Below are 19,468 nucleotides of genomic sequence, written 5' to 3'. Positions count from 1 at the left end.
GCTGCCAAGCCTTAACCCCTTCCTGTGGCCTGGGTAACCTTGGGCCCCAGAGACTGTCAAACCACCTGAGGGGAAGGAGGTGGCCCAGAGCTTCTGGCTCCTGCCTGGGAGGGGCCCCTTGCCCCACCTTCTCTATACCCCCCCCCAGTGGGCCCTGTAGTGAGGTCTAGGTTAGGCCTCAGTGCAGAGACTGCCTGGGGGCCGGGGACACTGAGACCACAGCCCCTTGTCCCTCTTTTAACACCTTGGCCCAGCTAGGAAGAGAAGCCTGAACCCCCACCAGCCACCAGGAGACCTGGACTAGGTACGGGCAGGGGCTAGGAAACCAGTGGTCAGTCTCTACTCTGTTTGCATGGTCAGAGAGGGAGGCCCGGCGCCTGGAGAGGGGAATGGATTCCAGAGACCAGATGGAAAGGCCTTGTTGAACAAGATAAGCTTTAAGCTGGGCTTTGAAGAGGAGGGAGGGTTTCTGGGCCAGTGATAGAGCCAGGAAGAGAGACTAGGGCAGCTTATAGGAGGCAGAGCCTGGCGGTGGGGCAGACGACAGGACTGGAGCTGAGGGTGGACGAGGTGGCTGGCCCATAAGCCCATCTCCCTGCCCCTCAGTTCTTTAAACCCCTCAGCCCAGACAGCTCTGCCACGGACGCTGGCAGACCCGCAGCCCCCTCCCCGCAGACATGTCTTTCTTAGTAGTGAGGAGTGGGACAGCCAGCCAGGCAGGTGGTGTCCAAGAAATGCAGCCAAGAGGTCGGGAGCAGGCTTGTGTTCGAATTTCTGAGCCTGCGGCGAGTTAATTAACCTTGTCAGGTCTCCTGACTTGTTGGGTAATGGAGGTCTCTGCCTGCTGTGCAGGCCGCTGCTGCGAGCGGGAGCTGACAGCCCCACACGTGTTAGGTGCAGGGTAAATGGAGGGGATCTCTCCCTGTCGCCTGCTGAGGTCCTGGTCGCTGTTACGTCCTCGGCCTTCCCCAGGTGCCGGCGGGGTGCCAGGTGTGGAGAGAGAGGCGTGCTGGGAGCAGCTGGCCGGGTGGTGGCACCTGCTGGGTTTTCTTCCGCCCTCCTCCAGCTGATCCTTCTAGGAGAGAGTAATGGATGCTGGTGCTTTGTGTCCAGGACCTACCTAGGCCACAAGCCAGGGTGGCTTGTGGCCGTTGCAGGTGGGGCCAGTATCTCTGGGCACCCCACCTGGCTCGGGTGGCAGACAGGTCATCTCACTGTTCCTTCACCGCCTCCCATGGCCCCACTTTCCCACACTCTTAACAGCCTTGGGTGTCTGGCTGGGGTGGGGTCCCCCGGCCTTTCTAGCCACTCCTGGAGGGCACGGTGTGGAGTTTTCCGTTTTATTTCTTCAAGGGATCTTGAGAAACAGCCTCTGGGCTCAAATGTTTGGTCAGTGGATAGATAGCCTTCCACCCGCCGGGTTCGAGGCTGGGGTAATCCCCTGGACTCCACTCTGCAGGTCTTGAGCTGGGGCTCCATTTCACCTGGCGGGAGGCTTTCCTAGCCCATTGTTGGTTTCCTAGTCCCCTGGCTTTGGGGGAAGGGGCTAGAGTTTGCTGGGATTCCCCTGCTTTGAGCAGGCTGGCTTTCTGCTCTAGGAGGCCCAGCGGTAGCTTGGCAGGAGGTGGGGGGGGGGCGATGCAAGCTGCTGGGAGTTCAGTGAAGAGGCAGCCGGACTCTTGGAGGAAGCTGTGGTTCAATGTCCTGGGGCCGGTGCCCCCTGCCAGGCTTGGCCTTGCTGTTTCCCGGCTAGGCTTCCAGGCGAATGGGAATGCAGGATCGGAGGTGCGGGGAGGGAACTCTGCGCCCTGGCAGGCTGGTGGCTGTGTGGGGGTGGGGCACAGCTGTCGTGCAGAGGGAGGAGGGGGAGCGGGAGGGAGGGCAGCCTTCACGTTAGTGCTGAGGGCTGGGAGCTTCACTGCCAGCCTCTAGTCAGGGACCTGAGCCGTGACCTCCTTGAGCCCGGAGGCCTGGCTCCCTGGCCTCACCTCCTGGGGGTGGGGGTCCCCTGGCAGCCCCTCTGGTGGCCGGGACCCACGCAGCCGGCCTGCTGCTGCCCTCCTGCGGCGGCCACCTGAGCTCCCTGGCCGTGCGCTCCCGGTGGGGCTGGGCTGGGGACAGACCCAGGTGCCAGCAGGCTCGCCTGCCCCCCACGCGACCTTGAGCCCTGTGCCAGTGCCGCCTGGCACCGGCTGAAGACTGCCCGGGCCCCGGGGGAGGCTGCAGCCCGCCCTTAAAAAGCCAGGTGGTCCCTGTCCGTGGTCACCCACAGTCACTGAAGTGGAAAACCCGGGCACCTCCGCCGCGGGCGGGGAGGGGAGCCGCGGGACGCGGCAGGCGCGGGGCACGACCCTGGGGGCTGCCACGCCTGCGGGGTGCAGCCGCGCCCCCCCTCCCCGCCGACGCGGGCCCCGAGCGCGCCGGGCCGCCCGCGTCATCGGGGACAGATGGGCGCTCGCTCCCGCCGCCACCCCGGCCGGGGAGGGACAGGGAGGGGGGGGGGCCGGCCGCGCACCCGCACCCCCGGGCAGCCTCGGCACCGGCAGTGCAGCCCGGGCCGGAGGCGCCCCCGGGAGCTTGGCCGCCCCTGGGCCTGCCCTGCCCCTTGACCCCGCGCTTCCGGGAGTCCCGGGGGCGGGGCGGGGGCCCGCAGCCCGGGTCAGCGCCGCCTGTGGGTGCCCAGGAATTCCAGGACGCTCCCTGAGTCATCCCAGCCCGGTGCCTGGGTGAGGTAGGGTGCGGAGGGTGCCAGGAACGAGGAGGCGGCGCGGCGGGCCGTGCCAGTTTCTGGAGGCGGTGGCGACGGCGGCCTCGCCTCTGACCGCAGCCCCAGCTACTTAATGACCCCCTGGCGCTGCGGCCGCGGAGCGCCCGGGCCCCGGGCCCCTCCCCGCGGGGCCGGCCCGAAAGTTCTACCGATCGGTGGGGGCGCTCGACCACTTGGGGCGGAGGCGTGGCGGCCCGGAGCTCCGCGTCCAGCCCTCTGGCGTGGAGATGACAAGGGCAGGCGGGGTGGCAGTCGGGAAGGAGGGACCCCAAGGCCTCCGGCTCGTCCCTCCGCTCTCCGGCGGGCGGCTTGGCGCCAGGCCCGGTCCTCGGCGCCGGAGAAGGTCGGGGAGGGTCTCCCGGGCGCTGGGCGGGCCCCCGCCCCTGTTCTGGGGGTCTGGGGGCCGCTGGCCTCCGCGGCCCCTCCGCGCGGCCGGGTCCCGGCGCTCCGCCGCCGCCGGGGAGGGCGCGTGGCCGCGCCGCGGCGCCTGTCCGTGCGTGCGCCCGCCGGTGTTTGCGGCTGAAACCCGACACCTCCCGCTGGCGGAGGTCAGGGGCCGGGAGCCAGCCAGTGGCCCGGAGTGGGCGGCGTTGCGCCTGGGTGTGTCCTCGCGGCGGCGACAGCAGCAGGTGTTTCTTGGCCGGGGCCCCGGAAGCTCCACCTCCCCAGCGGCCCGAGCCGCCGCCGCGCAGCCCCGGGTGAGATAAGCAGTTTAGACAAACACTGGGCGACGGTGGCTTCAGCATGTGGCAGGCGAGGCGGAGCAGCGGGGCCCCGGCATGAAAGGTGAGCGCGTCGCGGGGCCGGTGCCCGGGGTCCGCGCCCCCCCCCCCCCCGTCCCCACCCCTCCAAGTTGGCGGGTTCCGCGGGGGCGGCCGCCAACGGCTCCCGGGCAACTTCCCCCGGAGTGCGCGCGGCGATAAGAGCCGGGAGGGCTGGCAGGCGACCAGGGCCGCCCTCCCCCGCCCGCGGGGCTCGGCCTGGGCTCGGCGGGGCGCCGGGCGCTGGGCAAACTTTGCGGCGGGAGGGGGCGCGGGTGCCGAGGGATCTCGCTGCTCGGGGCTCCCCCCGCCAGCGCGGTGGAAGGCCGCGGGCGGGCGGGGCCGGTCGCTGCCTCTCGGGCCTCTGACCCCCGCGCCGGCGTCCCGGGGAAGGGCGCGCCCGGGCCGGCCGCCTCCCCTCCGGTGGAAGATGGCTGCCCGGCTGGCGGTGGTGGCGAGGGCACATCCGCCGCCCCCCGCCCGCGCGGCCCCGGCCCTTCCTGCTCCGCCTGGATGCGCCTCCCCGCCCCCCTGCTCCCTCCCGGCCGGCGGCCGCGCTGCCGGCGGTGAGTGGCCCGCCCGAGTGGAGCCGATTCAATTATGTCGCCGCGCCCGAGACACCTCGCCGCCCGCCGCCTCCCTCCCCGGCCGCTAATTAAATCCCCCGCGGGGGCGGGGCGGGAGCCGGCGAGCCGGCGGGGGTCGGGGCGCCGCGGCTCCCCCCGCCGCGCCGGGCCCGTGCGCCCCCCGCCCCCCCGGCCGGAGCCACGCGGGCCGGGCCGGGCAGCACCTGCCGCCCCCCGGCCGGGCGACGCGACTCGAGTGGGGTCCGCCGGGCTGCGCGGAGCCAGCCTTTTGTCTCCAAGTGCGCTCGGCACGCACCCGGCCCCGCTCCCCCGCCGGGCCGCACACGGGGGGGTGGAGGGTGGACACAAACAGCAAGCCCACCACGTAAGCAGGGGGTCTCTCCGTAAAGGGGCCGGGGCTCCCGGAGGGGTCTCCAGGTGAGCCGGCCCCGCGCGCCCCGTCCCCTAAGCTCTGGGCGCCCAGCGTTGCTCACCGTGTTCTCCCTGCCGCCTCCACCCCGGGCTGCAGCCCCAGGCGCTGCGCCTGACTCAGCCCGGCCACAGGGGAGGGGTCTGGGGAGCCCTGGACGTGGGGTCTCGGCGCTTCCGGCGCTCGTGGGAGGTGACATCCCACCTCCCCCAGGGGCGGAGTGGCCCCGGGCTTCCTGCCGCCCGGCCGGGGGAGCGGGGCCGGGAGGGCAGCTGGAGAGGCCCTGGATTTGACACTTGGACTTTTTTTTTTTTCCTCTGGAGCCCGGGGCAGCCGGGTCAGCCTTGGGAAGGAGGTGGGAAGCCTGCCTGGGCTCCAGGCAAGGTTGGGTCCCCGGGGCCAGGCTGTGAACCAGGGAAGGCAGAGGGCAGCCCGGCCCCCGCAGCGCAGGCCCTGGCCTGTTGGGGATCCCAGCTTGTCAGCCGAGAGGGGTTTGCAGACCTCTTCTGGCAGTGTGTTGAAGTTGCTGACAACCAGACCTTTCTCAGCCCAATTAAGCTACCGTCTTTGGGTTTGTGGTCCCAGCCTGGGGCAATTCAGAAGTTCCTAGGTGGGGTTCACTGCCCGGGTGGGGCCAGACCCACGCTCAGGAGAACTCTGGCACAAGGGCTGGCCCCTTTGGAAGCCTCCCGGCCTTGGCACAGCTGCCCCTTCTGGCAGGCCCCTGGCGAGGAGCAGCTTCCCTGTCTTTGGAGGAAGTTCAGGGCCGCAGACCCTGAGGCCTTTGTGGTTTGGGAGCTGAAGCTGTGCCTCTGGCTGGGCTCTGTCCAGGGAGAGGACAGCAAGGTTGCCACAGCAGTGGCCGACCCGGCCCTGGCTACCCCGGAGGAGACCACCACCACCGCCCACCCACGCTGGGCCTGCCCCTCCAGCCTGGCCGGGGATCAGGCTTGTGGAGGGTGGTGCCCAGTCTCTTCTAGGACAGCACAGGTGAGCAAGACCTGGCTGCCACCATTTTTTTTTCTTGCCCCCAGGAACCCGTAGGGGCTTGTGAAGTCAGCTAGCAAGGCCGGTTTTTCTTGGCCCCATGGAAGCCTTGGAATTCCCAGTCTGGGTTACTCAAAGTCCAAAGCCTGCCAGGCTGGATGGGAGCCCTCTTGGGGTAGCATGTTAATTACCTGTGTTGTGGCAACAGCAGCGTCCTCCAAAGCCACAGGGCTCTGTGAGGCCTCCTCCTCCCTCCCCGCCTGCCTGCTTCCCTCCCCGCCTCCCTCCCCCCCCCCACACGGAGAGCTGTGTTTAACCTGCAGAGAACCGTGTTTCAGGTGACATTTCAGCCTGATGCCTGGGCCGCAGCCCTGCCGTCTTTCTTTAATTTTCTTCCCCCATGGAGTCTCAGATCTCCGTGGCTGGGCCTCGTGCTGTTGGCTCCACTTCTTCCCCCCCCCCCCCCCCCCCCGGCCTTCCTCCCTGGCCCAGGCCACAGCCTGGGAGGTGACGTTTCTGAGTGTTCCTGTCAATGAGAATTTATTGAGCGCCTCCTCTGAACCCAGCCGCGCGCTCGCTGCTGGGCGGTGCACAGACAGATAAAACACGAGGGCGTCCAAAAGCAGCCCTTTGCATGTCTGCCAGTATGCATGCTGAGGGGCCTTTCAGCCCCGCTTCTGCAGCTCGTCTCCCCTCCAGCCTGCTCCGATGCACGCAGCTACAGTCTGTCCTCTGTGTCTGGCCAGGTCCTGGCCTCCCGTGGGTCGCCCCTCACCTGGAGTGCTCCCCTTCTTGGTACCTCTTGTCTCCAGGCCCACCACAGGACTCACCTCCAGGGATAGGGGAAAGGATTGCCAGCCTGATGGTAGGGGGTTGAGGCCAGGAGCCAGAGCTGAAGGAGGCCTCAGGGTTTGTCCTAACTGCCGGTGAGAGCGAGCTGGGCCTGAGCATTTCTGGAGAGGGGGGGATTTTTTTTTGGGATTTTCTGTATTAGTATAAAGGTGATATACAGGGGATTTACAGTTACATAAGTCCAGCAACGAGTGCATTTCTTTTTGGCAGTGTCACCCTTCCCTTGCTCTCTTCCAGTTTTTCCAGGGAGGGACTCTAGCTGGAGAGGGCAGTGTAGAAGGGCGGGGGGGCTGCCAGGCCTTGCCTCTGACTGGTGAAGTCCAGGTTCCTGGGTGAGAGGGCCTGGGAGGTGGGCATCTGCCCTGCCTCTCCCCCACCAAGATGCAGGGTGTGGCTAGGGCCCACCCTCAGCAGTGTCTTCCTCTGGGGACCTGGCCCGAGACGACTTCTCAAGGTGGGGGAGATGGCCCAGGAGTTGTTTCCAGATTGGAGGGGGAAGTAAGACACGGATGCAGCCCCGTCCTGGGGACTTCAGCCCAGGTGTGCTGCAAGCACTGTAGTTCTGCAGACTGTGCCTGGCAGGCTGTGTGGCAAGGCTTGTGGACTGCCTGGTGGGGGCTGGGGGCCGCGTCAAGCCCTCTGAGTGGTGGACTGGGCTGTGAGGAACGCCCTTGCCTGGCCACTGGTCACCGTCAGGACTGTCCTCTCAGCCCCCGCGTGTGGTCTTCGTGGCTGGCTGCGGTTTTTGATTTGTTCTAATGCGGGTGCTTGAACCCGGGGCCTGGGTGTTGTGCTTTGCCATTTAAGCCACAGCTCCGCGTCTCACTCTGCTCTGGTTAAGTGAACGTAGAAATCTCCTGGATGTGCCTGCCTGGGCTGGCTTCAAACCGTGTGCGTCGGGTTTCAGTATCCTGAGTAGCTGGGACCTCAGGCGTGAGTGGGGGTGCCTGTCCTCACACAGCTCCTGGCAGGCCCGGTAAGAATTTCAAGGCAAAGCCAAGGCTCCGCCCTGTGGTGTTTGATCTGGGGTTCCCCATTCCTGGCCACACTGCCTGCGGGCTGTGCTGCCTCCTTACCGCCAGGGGTCACCTGCCACACGCCTCCCCTGGGGCTCCCAGGGTCCAGACCCCAAGGCTCCCTTGAGGGCTGTGGACTGCTTTTGGGGGTCTCAGTGGGGATGAGCTTTAGCGGCCTGCCCCTCCCCCAGTCCTGGTGCTGAAGCCGTGCGTCTGTGGCTGCAGGCAGCCGTAAAAGGTATTGATCAGGGAGCTTGGTTGGAGCCGTATTGCTGTTGGACAGGTGAAGCCGTCCTGGGGGAAAATCCATGTGTGAGGCTTGAGGACGTCACCATACAGTGGGGGCAGGCCAGGGTCTCAGTGGACTTCTCCTCAGGCTTTCCTCTTCCAGGACCGAAGGGCTGGGTGCTGGGCCTGACCTGGCACCACCATGGTGGGGCAGAGGTCTTCCCAGATGCCACCCACACAGGTCTAGAGAGGGGCTCAACAGGAGTCTCCCTGGTAAGGCCTACCGTGGCCTCTGGTGGCCTCTGTGGTCATCCGTTAGGCATCTGTGTGGGTAGACCCAGCTGGGCCTTCTTTCATGCTCACGGGTCCTCCTCCGATGGCCTGACCAGCCAGGGAGAGACTTGTGGAACAGTAGCCTGGAAGGAACAGGCCTGTGGGATAGACCAGGCTCTTGGTTCTGTCCCACTGGAGCCTTTGTAGCTCAGGACAGTGCCCTGCTTGGAGTGGGAAGAGGGCTCTGTTTCCACTGGGCTTCTTTTGAACGTTGACTTCTTTGTGTGCACTAACATTGGGCCTTGAAATCAGATGCCGGGCACTCTTCCTCATGCTGTCACTTAAAGCTGATGCGCTACCACTTCGGCCACAGCTCTACTTCTGGCCTTTTAGGGGTTCGTTGGAAGTGAGAGTCTCATGTGTTATCTTGCCCAGACTGGCTTTGAACTCTGATTCTCAGTCCCCAGTCTCCTGAGTAGCTGGGATTCTTAGGGAGGCAGGGATTTCTCAGTTGCCACCGGCATTTATCTGTGAGTGCTTTTTGTGACCCTTGTGGGTGGCACTTCTTCCATGTTTCCAGCGTGGCACAGTGTCAATGTCCAGGTGAGTGGGTGCTTTGCAGAGATGGCCTTCTTGGCAGTCGTCTCATGGGGAAGGTTGTCTGTGCCACCCAGACAGTGGGGACTTCATTGGGGACTTCGTATGTGCTGCACTTGGTGGGGTGTGGGAGGGGGGATGCTGGGCTGAGTTTGCTGGGGAAATGGGAGGAGACGGACATGCAGGCCCCAGGCCTCTCCCTCCCCTGACTGCCAGCCCTTCCTGCACCACCACCTGACCCTGGGTGCCTCGTGCTACTCCTGCTGCGTGATCAGAGTCTATCTCCAGGTCCGCAGCTGGAACCGCCGGGATCACACCTTCCTTCTAATCCTCAGGTTCTTGGTGGTTGCATGGCTGGCCCTGGGTTTCTGAAAGCCATGAACAGTCTGGAAATTAAATGTGAGACCTTGAGCTGGATCTTTGCCCGGGGCAGCGCTGCCTGGAGCTTCCTCTGCCAGGCTGTGGCTGCAGCCTGCGGTCAGCACCTCGATCACATGACTGCCCGGCCCGGTGTCCATCCAGCCACGGGAGAAGCTGGCCCTTCCCGTCGGCCGTGGCTCTTGTCCCTGCTGAGGCCTGGGAAGCAGCCTGGCTGCCTGGAGTTCCTGCTATGGGCTGAGCCGCTCCCACCCGTGTGCGATCGGCCAGTGTGAGTCCTTCTATCCTTAGAAACCCAGCTGAGCACCCGACGCGCTGTGAGGGAGGGAGTCCACACCACCTCAGGAGCTGTGGAGCCAGCGGCTGCTCCCGGGGTCCGTCACGCGGGTGTGTGGTGTCTCCCCGTCCCCACCCTCAGACCCCAGGAGCTTTACTCATGGCCCGTGAGCTCAGGAAACGAGAAAGTTCCACCCTGGGTTTCTAGAGAGAGGGCCTGGCTGCCACTCGGGAACTGAGAAGCAGGGATGTTTTTGTGACTGCTGAGGTCTACTGTATAATTTGGGGTGTGTCCTGGCTGCAGCCAGCGGGCTCTGATCAAGGCCTGACCCGCCTTTTGGGCAGCATATCCAGGCCCTCCTGGCCTTCCTCACGTGCCCCCCTCTTGCTGGTTATGCCGCGTGGCTCTAGCATGCTGCGTCAAGGCAGGGACTGGGGTGGCAAGGACCCTGGAGCTGCCTGGAGACTGCGGGACCCGCTGAGGGACTGATAGGCTTGGTCAGTGTTTTGTGGCTTCTGAAACCTTGGGAGGAATAGAAAATGGTTGTGACTTGAAAACTTCCAGGTTTAAAACACTGCCTGTGGCTTTGCTTCTTGGGCCAGGCATCCACAGGTCCCCAGTGCTGGCCGCCCACAGCCCGGGCCTGGCCTTCTGCCAAGTCTTTTCTACCCCTCCATACAATTGGGGAGCCAAGACTCAGGGAGGAGATGTGACAAGGCCACCTGGTCACAGCCTCCCAGCACCTCACGCTGTCCTCAGCTCGCGGGGTCACCATCTCCACTGAGCCACAGCCTCTCTGTTGGAGGGCAGTCCTGGCCAGTCCTTCAAGTCCCCAGTGCCTGAAGCTGGCGGCTGAGGATGCTGGCCCTTCAAGGCTCCTTGTCCCTCCCTCCCTGTCTGACCAAGGCCCTTAAGGCCTGTGTTCTTTGTTGCAGCTCTGCTTCTATAGCAGCTTCCTGGAGCTCGGGAGGCCAGGACCTGTGGCCTCAGCCCTGTCCAGTCTGGGCAGGACAGTGCCACGCCAGCTCCATGGAGCCCCGGGGACTGAGACCTCATAGTGTCCTTCGTCCCTCTCTCATCTGATGAAAGGGCCAGGATTTGACCCCCGTGGCCTCCATGGCCTTGTCCTAGAGCCTGTCCCTGGAACATCTGCAGGAGGGCAGCAGCACCCACTGAAAGGGCCCTTTGTGCCCGGGTGAGGCCAGCAGGTGGCCTGGCTGGCATGCTGTCTCTGGCGGCTGCCGAAGGGCCCCCCTCCACCTCACTCACTCATGGCAGTGTTGTCCCTTGTTTTCCTGGTCCTTCCTGGGCCTGCCCCGCCATCCTCTGGTCCCCCTGGAGCCTCCATAAGGCTGGCCGGCCGCCACGTTCCTTCTGAACAAGAAGGCTTCTACTCACGTTGCTGTGCCACTCCCCCCCCACTAGAGGGCCCGGCCAGGCCTTGCCCCATCTAGACGTTTTCAAGGCTCCTTATCCCTCTTTGTCTCCCCCCATGCCTCCTTCTGTATCCTGTCACGGTCCCCTCCAGGCTCCGTCTTGGTGAGCATCTGGGACTGGGCAGGGGGGTGGCTCTGTTCCAGTGGGGACAGATGGGCAGCAAGAGAACACCAGACCCCAGTGCCAGGAGGCGGCCTGGGTGAGACCACCGTGGGAGCAGTGGACAGCAAGGCCCCCCCACCCCCGCCCAGCTTGGTGCTGATAGCCCATCTCGGGCGCCTGTTGACTTAGGGTTTTGTGGGGTCTGCTGTGAGGAGCGTGAAGGGGTCGCCTGGTGGCACAGGTCAGCTAAGTGCCACCTCCTGTTTACCCTCTGCCAAGGTGGTGCTGGACCAGCTCCCTTAGTCACAGTCCTGGACCCTTGAGTCCAGCCCTGACCTGGACTCAGCCTTTTCTGCTCCACTTTTATCTGGCTGTGGGCAGCTCTCAGCCTCAGCCCACCAGCCACCACTCCATGCCCTGTAGCTGTCATCTGCCCTCGCCAGGCTTCTTCATGCACGGCAGCCGCTTAGAATAATTACGTCAAATGTTGCTGCCATCTGTTGCCTGACTTCGGTCCCTCACTTCCACCCAGGAACCTCAGGGGCTCCCACCCGTGGCCTTGAACCTCAGCCAGAGGTGACTCCCCGGAGGGTGTGTCAGCTGACCCCAGGCACTGGCCCAAGTCCAGCGTGGCTGCTATCTTTCTGACCTACTTTGTGACATCCTGCCTAGCTGGCCTGTACTGCTCTGCCTGTGTGGTGTGCCTCGTCTTTGTTGCAAGGCTCAGACTCCCCCGCCCCCCAGAACTGGGCTTGAACTCAGGGCCTGGCACTCCCTCGCTTTGCCTACTCGAGGCGGTCAGTTGAAGATAGAGGTCTCAGATTTGTCTGCCTGAGCTGGTGTCGACCCTTGCTGTCAGATCTCAGCCGCTCAAGCAGCTAGGATTCCTGGCAAGAGCCATGGGAGCCGTGAAGGCCTGGCCTCAGGCAGGAGACAGCACACCTGGGGCCTGCGTGGGGGCCCACAGCCCCACGGGTGGGCTTGGGAGCTGGCGGGGCCCGTGTGGTTGGGAGGCCCCTGCTTTCTGTCCTTGCTGTTGCCTGGTCTTCTCCGTTTCCAGTAGGGGCTGCAGCACCCTCCCAGGGAGACACCCCCAGAATGGCCAAGGTTGCTGCCCACCTGCCTGCCACTGGTGGCTCTTCTGGTTCCAGGTCAGGAGCCCAGGGGCCACGTGCTCCCTGCCTGCCAGAGCTCTGACCCCAGTGCCGGGCTTGGCTCCCCCTGCTGGCTCCCCAGGGCATCACCTGGGAAGTAGAGCCCGGGGCCCTGCGGGCCCTGGAGCAGCTGGAGGTGTCAGGTCTCTCCACTTACCCAGCCGGGAGGCTCCGCCCCTCCGCCCTCCGCCCTGGAAAATCTGCTTTGCGGGTGAGCTCAGCACAGGCCCGCGGCAAACATAATAATGAATTTATTCTGGAGCCGCTCAAGCTCGGGGATCACGTGGCCCCGTGCTGCCGCTGCTACCCAGTCCTGCAGCAGGGTGACCTCAGCCTTGTTAGTGTGGCAGAAAGCATTGCCCTTTGGGGTATTGAGGCTGGAGGGGGTGGGGCTGACGGGGTGGGGCTGACACCGAGCCCGAGCAGGGAGTAGCCTTGACTTGTTTGTAAACATTTCCTTCTGCAGACCTGAAAAATGATTGGGAGGGGGTGATTAGAGTCTAGGTCCAGACTGTGTGCCCTGGCCTGAGAGCAGAGCCCTCTGGGTGCAGCCTCAAGGGGGAGGGGCTGCTGGGAGGGGCAAATTGGTACTTGAACTGGGACCTAGCAGAAAATTGATCTCAGCTATTAGCTTGTAATTACAGCGCAGGGAGGGAGCAGGCCTGAGGCCTGGTGCATGAAAGGGAGCGGTAATTATGGGATGGGGGGAGAGGGCTGGATAATGCCAGCTGATACCGCCCTGCTTCACTGTGGAGGAGGGGTGAGGAGCAGAGCCCCCCAGCTCACGCTGCAGGGTGGAGATGGAGATGGGATCTGGACAATGTGCACTGGCTAGGTTCCAGTTGTACTGGGGCTGGGGCGGGGGGGGGGGGATTTGCTGGAGACTTCGTACTCAAGAGTTGTCAGGAGGCCAGGCCAGGCCTGCCGGCCCACCCAGAAGGTCCTGACTTGGCTGTGTGTGACGTGGGCATTGGGCCACTTTGTGGGCAGCCTTTTTCCTGCCCTGGGGATAGCCCAGGGCTCGTCCCTGGGCTCTGGAAGCAGAAGCTGAGGGGGGGGACCCTGGTCCTTAGTGGGGCATGTGATGGAAACAGCCTGGCTGACCTCTGCTGAGCCCCGCAGGAGCTGCGCTGGGCTGGAGCCTCCTGCCCCATCCATCACAGGCCTTCCAGCCGCTCAGCTTCTCCCAGGCTGTTAGGGTAATGAGTTCACAGAGCCCAGTGAGCAGAGGCGCATTCAACCCGCGGCCTGGCCTCTGCAGTTAATAAATACCTCTCTAATGAGGGCCAGGGGCACCCAGGGGCACGGCCACCCCGGCCCTCCCAGGGCCTCCCTCCCCATCCCGCTGCCATGCCAGCTGTGACACTGACCTACCCCAGCCTCTTGGGACAGCACCTGTGTGTGTGTGTGGGGGGTCTCCCGTCTTCTCTGGAGATAGCAGGCCACAGCCCTCATGGAAGGTGTTGGGGTGAGGCCGGACTCCTCTGTCCCGTGTCCCTGGCTGTCCAGCCCCTCCCCCGTCTGCCTGATGCACATCTGAGGAGCCGTGCTAATTTTAGTCTCCCCTTAATGAAGTCGCTGGTTTGGATTTCTATTTTAGGTGACCTGACATCAGCAGAGCAGCTTGCCAGGCCCTTGAGCACACAGACCCTGGCAGGGGTGCTGGCTGTGGGGCCCCCAGGGGTGGAGGTGCTGAGGGGGAGTCGGAGTCACCTGGAAGCGGCTGTCTCTTGGATGAGGTCTGATGGGTACCCACAGCCTCTGCCTTCCCGCGCAGTGCCCAGCGCAGTGCTGTCCATTCACCATCTTCTTTTTCTAAACCAGTTAGGGAATCGTGGGGGATTGTCCCCTCTTGGGACAAGGCACTCCTGGCTCCTCAGTCAGCCATGATATCTAGCCTGCTGCGGGCCGTGGTCCTCTGCTGCCCCTCCCGGTCCACCCCAGTACACTATGCAAGGGCCTGGCCACGGGTGGGGATTTGTCATCTGCTCCTTGTCCCTCGGGGCCGGGACAGGTTGCCAGGGGCTGTGACAGTCCGTATCCTCATTGGTGGCACTGCATGGGTGGACTGCAGGTGTCAGGTGTCAGAGGTGTGACAGCACAGGCTGCGTCTGCACGGGCCCAGGCCCGAGCCTGCCCATTCCCATCCGTGAAGTGGGTCCAGGACCCCCTTCTCAGAAGGGGCAGGGTGGCTCAGCCTGTGGCCCCAGAAAGTCGGAGGGACAGCCATGGAGACGTGGTAATGGCAGGGGTTCTCTGTAGTCTGGGGCTCTGTCCCAGGCAGCTGGCACTGTAGTCACGTGTCCTGAGCTGGATGACCGTGCAGGGGGCTCTATCTCAGCCTCTGGCAGAGGCCTGAGGGAGGCTTTGTCGGGCTGTTTTAGGTGAGCCGGTGCAGGAGGCAGCTGCAGGCTGTTTGAGCCTCCTCCTGGCATGGTGGCCGAGTGCCCCCCATGACAGCCCGGCCTTCTCCCCCTCCCTCCACATCTGTCTGTGCCTCTTGGGAGCTTGTGACCGTGCTGTTTTTTTAATTTACTTTTGTTGATGTGGTACCGTTGAGCTCATGCATGCCCGGAAAGCCCTTTGGCACTAAGCCACTCTGCCAGCCAGAGAACGTGTTTTGGAGCCACAGGAGCTGGTTGTGTTTCAGCCGTAGACCTTGGGCTGGGCCATGCTGTGGTGGGTGGTAGGAATGTCACAGGCCTGGCTGCTGACTGCTCAGCGGGGATGTCCCCTGGCCAGGAATTCCCCATCTGTGCCTCCATCAGCCTTGCTGGGACCAGGGGGAGGCGCTGTTCGTGGAGGTGGTGGCTCTGTGACCTCCAAGGCCTCTTGCAGGCCACCTGAGCTGTCCCCTGGGTGGAGGTGGCCTTTGTGTCCTGGGCTCCCTTCTTCTCTCGCAACCACTTGCCCAGAGGTCCCCCGTCCTCCTGGCCTCTCGGGGACAGCCATCCCTGGACCTTCAGTGCTTGTGAGGTGGGCTGCCGTCCGGGTCTCGGGGTGGTCAGTGAGGGCTCCGTGCTGAGTGGACTCCAGGCATTGGGGTTCAGTGTTGGGCCTCAGCTGGCCAGGAGACCTCCTGATCGGCACTGATGGCTCCGTGGACCTTGGTTTTCCCTTTTGGTAATGGTCAGCCCGAGTGCCAGCCTCTTAGGTGTTGAGCCACAGGTAGCTGGCGGCGCGAAGCTCACCTGCCCCCGTGCTTCTTGCCTTCTCTCCGCCCAGACAGCTGTGGTCTGCTGAACACGGGGTCCGTCTCAGTCTCCACCGGCACCCTTGGGTGTGGGGCCCGGGAGCCTCTGGGGTGCGGGTCTGCTCTGCACAGCGCTGGCTCTGTCTGCTCCGCTCGAGGCCCCCGCATGCTGCCGCAGCTCTCGGGCGCTCCGCTCTCTGGGTGACTTGGTTCTTCTTTTCCTGTTTCAGGCATGAGCCATGAGCCCAAGTCCCCTTCTCTAGGGATGCTATCCACGGCCACCAGGACCACCGCTACCGTCAGCCCCCTCACTCCCTCTCCACTCAATGGCGCCCTGGTGCCCAGCGGCAGCCCGGCCACCAGCAGTGCGCTGTCGGCCCAGGCCACGCCGTCCTCCAGCTTTGCCGCCGCTCTGCGCAAGCTCGCCAAACAGGCGGAGGAGCCCAGAGGTAAGAGGCGCTGCCCGGCGCCATGGCGTCCCCTCCGGCCTGGTCCCTCCACAGATGTGGCCGCGTGACCTGCAACGCATGCATGTGTGGACACGCCCACCGGTGCATCCCAGCCGGGGCCAGGCTGCAGGTCCCCTGCTTGTCTGCACTCTGCTTTGCTCTTTGTCCCCCTCCTCCGCCCGGACACCCCGTGGCTGTGCAGTGCCCAGAGGCAAGCTCGTTGGCCATGGGAGCTGGAGATGGTTCTGGGGGTGCTGGGCTCCAATATCTCTCCCCGGGGACAATTAGCCTGGCTCTCCCTCCGCTGTAGCCCTGAGCACCCAGGCAGTTCCCTCATGCCACCCTGCCAGCAACATGCCCTGTGGTCCAGAGGTGTTGGTCCTGTCTCTGTGTGTGGTTTGGGGGTGCTGGTCCTGTGGGAGGTTCAGGGAATGCTGTGTGTGTAGTGAGGCTCTCTGGGCCCCTGGCCCTAGCTTTGGGGGTCCTCTCGGAGTCCACAGTGCCGTGGCACCCCTAGCCATTGGCATACTGCCCCAGAGACTCCAGGCCCCACAGCCCCTATGCATTCCCTTCTCCACGCGCTAGCACTGGGCGGGGTCCAGCGGTGCATGCGGCCGCCCTGGGCGCCTCACTCCCTGTGGTAGATGCTAGACGGGGCAGGGGGTCCAGCGTGGGCCTTGGTGGTGGGGTGGGAGGTGGCTCTGCAGGCTCTGCATGTGGGCAGAGATGGCAGCCAAAGTCTGCGGTGGCTCGTCCCAGCCAGCGTGGGTCGAGGGCTGGGCGTCCTCTGCTGTCCTCGGCACCGTAGTCAGGCTGTCCCCTGGATGATGGGCCAGCGGGTGGCCCGTGCTGAAGGCCTCTCTTCCTTGGCCGGGCCCTGTGTGCTGACAGCGGAGGACTGGCCGTGCGGCTGCCTCTCGCGTGCCCAGGGGCTTGGTAGCAGAGTAGGGAGGACAGAAGGTGGGCAGTGCTGCATTGGAGGAACTTGTCCTCCAGCTTGACCAGGGTGTAGGGCTTGATTCTCACCCCGTGGAGTAGTGTGGGGACCCCAAGACTCTGGTGCCAACAAGGCCTGGACTGCCTCTGCTGTTGAGATGGAAAGCGGGCCTGCTGACCCCAGTGTGGGCGTCCACAGCAAGTCTGCACCCTCCTCACCCATCCTCTCGGCCACAGCCTTTCCTGCTGGCTCCAGACCTCCTTGTCACCCCTACATCCGCCCTGAGCTGGACCAGGCCACTCCTCGGGGAGGTGTCCACACGCCCCTGCAGCCGCTCAGGGCGTCCCAACACCATTCCAATGGGGGCCCCCGCCCTTAGCCACTGCACCCCTCCCACTAGTGACACGTGGGTAGGGCATGAGCCAGTGTCTGTTGGTTGGCTGCCATACCTGCCTTCTGGGGCGTGGGCTGTAGCTTCCAGAAGCCCATGGCGGGCCCCGGGACCCCACCCTGCCTCACCCGCAAGCCAGTGACCCGTGGGGTGAACCTATGTGGGTCCGGCAGTGCCGGGAGGGCCAGACTTCTTTTAAAATCTGAGCTGTGTCTCACACGCCACAGAAGTCACCCTGCAAAAGTGCTCATGGCCCCGTGATTTGTTTAGCACCAAGTGTGCAGCCAGCTCTGCTTCAGAATTTCAGAGCACTGTGGCCTCCCTCCCGAGGAGCCCGGTCCCCTCAACCAGCAGCGGCCAGCACGTCGTGTCCTGCGTCCATCCCCAGGGCAGCCATTGGCCACTTCCTGGGGGCCGCATGTTCTAGCATCCTGCCTCCATGGTCTGTGCAGTGAGCAAGTTCTCACGCCACTCGGGCCGTGGGCAGGAGCCTGGCCTCTCCCCAGTGTGGCTGACCGAGCAGGGGGTCTACATGGGCCGTGGTGTGGCTGGACTCCCTCCCAGCCCATGTCACGCACACTCGGCCACCGCCGTGCGTCCAGCTGCACATTCGAGTCTCCTCCTGGCCCTGTGACCCCGCACTGAGGCTCGGTCCCCTGGCACTGGGCACTCCCGAGCCTCCACTCATCCACACCAGGCCCTGAGCAGCAGGAAGTCCTCAGCCTGTCCCACCCAGCGCCCCGCGCTCCCCTTGTCCGCGTCCTGCTGGCCCCAGCCTTGGAGCTGTGACTCCGTGGCAGTCACAGCATCCAGCTGGCACAGAGGGCAGCTTGCAGAGCCCCCAGGACATGTGTGCCTACCTTCCCCAGTCCCCCTCTCCAGCCCTGTCCTGCCCCTGGGCGCCCCTCCTGTGTGTGCCCAGCCTTCTCGCTGCTCCCTCACCGGCTGCCAAGGCTACACTTGAGAATTTCAATGCAGACAAAGCCGTCTGCCTGCCACCTCCTGTGTAATACCCCACAAGAAAGGCAGAGGAGGAGTGAGGACCCCCATCCCCCCAGGGGACTCCCCAAAAATCAAGAGCTGAGTGCAGGCACCCAGGACTTGGCCCGCATATGCAGAGAGACCCCAGCCCCCCAGCAATGCACACGGGCACCCCTCCTGTCTTCCCTGCAACCCACCCCACATCTGAAGCCTCAGCCTAGGAACCCTGCCTCCCCCCACTGCATTACGTCCCTACGTCCACCCCCGCCCCCCACAGCTGGGCTCTACCCCTCAGTTTCCTGACCCCCTCAAGGGCCCTGGGCCTGCCTTGTGTGCTTGTTGAGTGACTGAAGGAGAGACTGAGGGAGCCCATGAGGGCTCTGGGAATACTTCCTGGAGCTACAGCCTTGTCTCCCCTCTCCCCCTCCCCTCCATGTGTGAGATGCAGGGCCCAGGCTGTGGGACACTGCTGTCTCCCACAGGGCTGCAGTGCCCAGGCCTGTGTGGCCTTGGCGTCCTGTGACATCCAGGCTGGCCCTGTGTCCCAGAACACAGCACAGAGGTAGATGGTCCAGACCTGGCCCCCCGTGCTTGCCTGAGGCTGTGACTGCCCTGTTGTGTGGCCATGGGGCCTGAGCCCACTTGCCATCATTCCGTCTGGTGACCTGGAATGGAGGGTCAGTCTGATGACTTGCTGTGGGGTCTTTGGAGCCACCTGGAAGCAACATCCGGCCCCTCCTGTAAGCCGGTCTGCTGTGGAATGGGCCTGGCCTTAGAAATCTGCCCGATGCAGGCCTCCGGGCACGCCCGCCTGGCGTCAGTCAGCGGCTGGCAGGGCGTGGAGGCGTCTCCGGGTGTCTGGAGCCCCATCTGTCTTGCTGCACAGGTGTGGGTGTGGTAAGATGTTCTCTGTCTTGCCAGGCTGGGGCCTCGGGGGCCAGGTGGACGTGGGCGGCCACAGCTGGGGGCCAGCAAGGTGGTGGTGGGGGGCAGCAACTTACCCAGTCTCCCCCATGTGCGGAACAGGGGTGGAGCAGGGGCTGAGAAGACCACAAGGCCTGGGGGAGGGGGAGCCAGTTCACTCCAGGCTCCCCCATGTGTGGGGGGGCTGGGAAAACCAGCAAGGCCCGAGGGGGACCCAGCACCCCCTACTGCAGAGCAGGATGGGAAGGGGACTAGCAAGGACAGAATAGGCAGGTGAGGGGCACAGCGTGGCTTTCACAAGAGCCTGTGGCTGTCGCTGCCTGCCGTGGCCTCCCCACCACTGCCATCTCTCCTTCCTCCCTGCCCCTGACCCCACCCCTGGAGCCTCTCCCCGAGGCTGTCCTGGCTGGCACTCTCCCAGCCCAGTTCTGCTAAGGACTGGCATTCTGCCAGGGACGTTGGCAAATAATCAGCCATAGAAAATCTGTCCCCAAACGCCCTTCCCCTGTTGACTTGGGCTTAATGACAGGCACCGTGGCATAGAGCCCCAGCATCCCCTCTTTCAGCCAAGGTGCCAGTGGGGTGCCCTGCAGAGGGGAGTCTCTGTCTCAAAGCAGCATATGGTGGCTCCTTGGCTCCGTGTTTGGCGGGCTCTCCCAAACCTGCAGGTGAGGCAGACGCCACACCGAGCTGAGCATGGCGTGCTATGCCCGCCGTGCCCGGGCCTGTGGTATTCCAGAGGGTTTCCCCAACGCATCCCATCGCCCT

At 64.5% G+C, this 19,468-nt stretch overlaps 1 protein-coding gene across 1 annotated transcript in view; it reads left to right on the top strand.

The window, feature by feature from the left end:
- The window catches only part of Gse1 (Gse1 coiled-coil protein), a 210,126-nt gene that overhangs the window by 170,954 nt on the left and 19,704 nt on the right, over positions 1 to 19,468 (top strand). Inside the window, exon 3 of the mRNA XM_090357186.1 lies at positions 15,249 to 15,467. Coding sequence (XP_090213312.1) covers positions 15,249 to 15,467 — 219 coding nt within the window. The remainder of the gene's footprint in view (positions 1 to 15,248; positions 15,468 to 19,468) is intronic.

Source organism: Megascapheus bottae, chromosome 24, assembly GCF_031878675.1.
Source record: "Megascapheus bottae isolate mThoBot1 chromosome 24, mThoBot2.hap1, whole genome shotgun sequence".
NCBI lineage: Eukaryota > Metazoa > Chordata > Mammalia > Rodentia > Geomyidae > Megascapheus > Megascapheus bottae.
The sequence above is the reverse complement of the archived record's forward strand: the minus strand, read 5'-3'. Positions and strand labels throughout refer to the sequence as shown.